General features: G+C 26.8%; 1 protein-coding gene across 1 annotated transcript; it reads right to left on the minus strand.

The window, feature by feature from the left end:
• Positions 1-861: 861 nt before the first annotated feature.
• On the minus strand, positions 862-4,171 carry LOC132917277 (facilitated trehalose transporter Tret1-like). The gene is made up of 6 exons (XM_060977945.1): positions 3,886-4,171; positions 3,653-3,791; positions 2,341-2,726; positions 1,893-2,240; positions 1,542-1,807; positions 862-1,317 (listed from the first exon to the last, which is right to left on the minus strand). Exons 1-6 carry the CDS (start codon positions 3,955-3,957, stop codon positions 1,101-1,103), a joined length of 1,428 nt encoding a protein of 475 aa, XP_060833928.1. The 5' UTR covers positions 3,958-4,171; the 3' UTR covers positions 862-1,100.
• Positions 4,172-4,497: the final 326 nt, after the last annotated feature.

Here is a 4,497-nt window from a genome sequence, read left to right on the forward strand (position 1 = left end):
CTTGTTCAGCGGTTTAGGAATCACTGTCTCTAAATTATTTATGTTTGATATTATGTTATAACTTTATAAGTTATTATAACTGTAATAGCGATACTAATACTAATACAAACAATTTTATCTGTGTATGTACTTATGTAGTTCTATTTTATAAATATTGAATTTTTAATCATTTAATTAAATTATATTATTTATATTTGATACCTTACCATAGATAAGTATATCATATTATTAAACAATATCTATATTTATTTTAATGTACAAAAACAATAACGTAACGGTCGTAACGAATAACATTTTTAAAACTGTTATGTAAGCTGATAACATTTTACCATTCCCACAATCCCATTCACTACCCACCGGCAATCTATTACGTATCTATTCGTCCATGTAAGTAGGTAGTAAGTACCTAATAGGCACTGTAATGCGTGTAAGTCTGCCGCAGGGGCGCCGGAACGATTTTTTTGCTGTGGGGGCAAAATATTTCAAGATTTTTTCCTAGAGGGTATTATATCAATTAACACTTTTTATTGTATAATAGTATATATAGATTATTATCTATGACGCTTATTATTTTCTCCACAAGCCAGAAACACGCAAAACGCAATAGTCGATTTATAACAAATTATTATTATATAACTAATTAAAGTAGCAGAATGGTCTGTAGACTGTGATAACTATAATTAGTAATTTATTATAGTGCCTATTAGTTATTTTGTAGAATAGTAAATATTATATGTTAGATTTAAATACAAGTATAATACCTACTCGTATATTATAGGCACATTAAAATAAAAAACAAAGTTAATCAACCTTAATTATGATAATTTAAAATTATTATTACGTAAATTAATCACTGCAGAATATTTATTAGAATAATATTTATTGTTGATAAAATGATAAAACTCTTAATGTTACTTTTACAAATTATTTACATTAATGTAATTACAATTTCATAAAAACCTCTAAATTCAACAATTTATAAATAGAAAATTTTATTTTACACATTTATACATACGTATATGTATTTTTTTTTTAATCACAATAGTACATAATATATTATAACACATACAACAAATTAATTATAAAGGATAATATAAATTTTATTTAAAATATTCTTCAATTTCTAATAGCGTTTTATTTTCAGTCTCGGGTAAGTATAAGTATAAGTAGACTAATCCAAAAATCCCAATACCACCAAATAAAAGCATAGTATACTCCAAGGTTAGAAAAATTTCAATTGTTAAGTATGATTTTGTTAGTATGAACATAAGTAAATACGATAAAGCTGCACATGATCCAGCAGCAACTCCTCGGCTTCTGTAAAAAAAAAGTCGTTTTAAATACATTTAATAACTATTGTCTGTAATAATATTACTATCAATCGTTTTAAAGTTGATAAACTCAAAATAATAATTTAGTATATAATTTTAATAAAATAATTAGTTCAAGTAGGTATATGTTTATCAATACTAAAACAAATTAAGGTATTATTTTATTTTTATTTTACACACACAATATTGGAATATATTAATGAGATTTACTTGTTAGGAAAAATTTCACTAATTAACATCCAAGGTAAAGTACTGATAGAAGTTCCGAACAAAGAAATGCCGCTTAACACCATTGTGGGAAACCAAGGAGTTGATTGAATGTAATTGTGATTAATTGCTATGATGTATAGACCAAATGCAATTAGCAAAATAGTATTTATCGAAACCGACATAACAGTTAAGAATCTTTTTCCCAGGTAATTGATAGTAAAAAATAGTATTATGCATCCGACCAGTTGTAGAATGGCGAAAAAAACCTTAAAACAAAAATGTATAATATTAATCCAATTATTGAAATGGGCATCACAATAATTATTTGTGTAGCGTAAAATTTTTTCATACCAACAATAAACTTTGATCATTTGATAAATCAACTTGATTCATTATTTGACTAAAATACGGTTTGCAAGGTAAAAGGCAGACTATGTAGGAAATAAAAAAAACAATCATCACTAATCCTAACGGTCTGTATACGGATGGATCTTTAAGTTGGGATAATTTTGAAGATAGACTATCGTATTCGATGTTGACCTTGCCATTTCGAGTTCCAGACAATTCGTTATACCGAATTAGTTCGAGGTATTCGGTTTTGACTATTTCGGGATTCACCCATCCTCTTAACCAACACAGAGAATTTTTAGCCTTTTCGTTTTTTCCTTTGGTGATTAACCATATAGGAGATTCTGGAATCTAAACAACAAAAAAAAAAATATAAAAAAAAACCAAACAATTTATTTGGAAAAATATATACCTATTTAGTAATTTATTTAATATTATTTAATTAACATACCAACATGACGAGGCATATGCACGTGATCGGACAAAGTGTACTCAGCAAGGCGACGATTCTCCATTCAAAAAAATATCCCAAAAGGTAAATTAAAAACATTCCTAGCATGCCGGCTGTAGACGCCAGTGAAGCCATCATTCCCCTGATTCTAGGTTCGGTTATTTCTCCAACGTACGACAATATTGGGGCTTCGCTAAATCCTATGCTCAAGCCCATCAGCACGGTCGAAGCGTAAAGTGAAGCCACGGAGTGTGTGTAGTATAACATTATCCATCCTAAAATACTGGGGATGTTGGCTAAAACCATACATCGTTTCCTTCCATACCTTTCCTGCAGGAATCCCGATAGAAAACTCCCGGTTGGATGAAATACAAACAATATACTTCCTTTGCATAGTTAAATAAAATAATATCATATTAGTAAACACGTTTACGCGCGTATTTAATAGCTGTGTGTAGTGTACCTACTGCAGTTTGTGTTATTTTTTATTTTATTTTTATTCATTAATAAGTTAAAATATTGGTATAATTAAAAAAATAAAGACAAATCAAGCTTTCTAATGAAGGAGTCAAATTCATTATTTTATTCAAATGGATTATACATTTTTTTATTATATTTGCTAATATATTATAAACTGTATTGATATTTCAGTTAAAAATAGTAATTTAAATTTTTAGAATATTTTAAAAACTGGTGTCTACGTGAGGAAAATTATATACGATAGTAGTAAAAACCGTTTTATTGTATAACCACGCGTTTGGCTTTTATAGTTTAAAAATATAAAAAAATATTTTAAAAATATTGTATATCATATAATATACCTTACATAGGTAATATATGGCTATCTTAGTAAAGTTTATTGTTTGTCACAAATGCAGATAACAAACATGATCTAACTAATAGATACATTATAAATATTATATAAAATATATAATATATAGTTTATTTATCAGTGATAAATTATGTAAACATTTTTATCAACAATTAAAGCACATGGTTGATTTTACGATTCAGTTGTGTAATTGTATTTAATAAAGGATAACTGGCCGGCTAGATTAAAAGCAAGTACATTTACTAATTAAGTTGATTACAAAATAAATTATGAATGCTATCAAATGTTGATTACATTTTATTATATTTGACTACATTAATAGGTTTATTCTTCCGATTGTATGTTTTCCGATATGTTAACCACCGAAACAAAAAATGCTGTCTTATTTTGTAATTCATAATAAATCAAGTCTTTGAGCAATAACTACCGAAATTAAAATATTAAAATGAAAATTAAAGCAATAAGTGTGTACATTCTTACCATACCACGATACTTGAGACGTTGTCAACGAAAATTCACTTTTTGGATTGTTATACAGATCTTGAATTACGATCGTTGACATCGTTAATTCCATGCCTAGTCCCACTAATAAAAAACTCTGTGCTATGGTAGCGCACAACTATAACGTATTTTGAATTTAGATAAAATATTTTATTATATTATAATAATATATTATAGGCTTGTTGTTGTAGGTAAATATGATTTGTACTAACTTGTGCAAATGTCGCCATCGGGCCATAGCTTTTGACAGGATTGTCCCCGCCGATGTCAATTTTACTGGACATTGATGGTAGTAGATAATAATATAATAATGTATTCAAATGTATTTATATGAATTAAAAATGTATCACAAATATGACTGAATTATTCGAATTGAATTTGTATATTGTGAACACTAAATAATATATTTAAGTAAAACCAACTACATAAATAATATTATGAAACACAGTAACACAACAAAATGTTAATATAAACTAATTGATTCAACACACAAAAATTATATTATAGTAAGTCAGAAAGCTTGTCGATAAAATTATAGTTTCTACGAAATTACCTACTCCATTTCATTCAGATAACATTTTAAATATTCGAGATGAAGGTCCATAAGTAATGATCATTATCATTATGATTCGTAATCATATTAGTACAATTATATTACTTGTTCGTAACACTAATTTATTAAATCTTTGATTTGACTGTATGTTATATTAATTGAATAACCAAAAAAATGTAACTATAACATATAATATATAAACGCTCTGCAATATTGCTTTATAAGAAATGAACGGCCTAAAAAGGTCATTATAATATATTTAATAACTATA

Source organism: Rhopalosiphum padi, chromosome 1, assembly GCF_020882245.1.
Source record: "Rhopalosiphum padi isolate XX-2018 chromosome 1, ASM2088224v1, whole genome shotgun sequence".
NCBI lineage: Eukaryota > Metazoa > Arthropoda > Insecta > Hemiptera > Aphididae > Rhopalosiphum > Rhopalosiphum padi.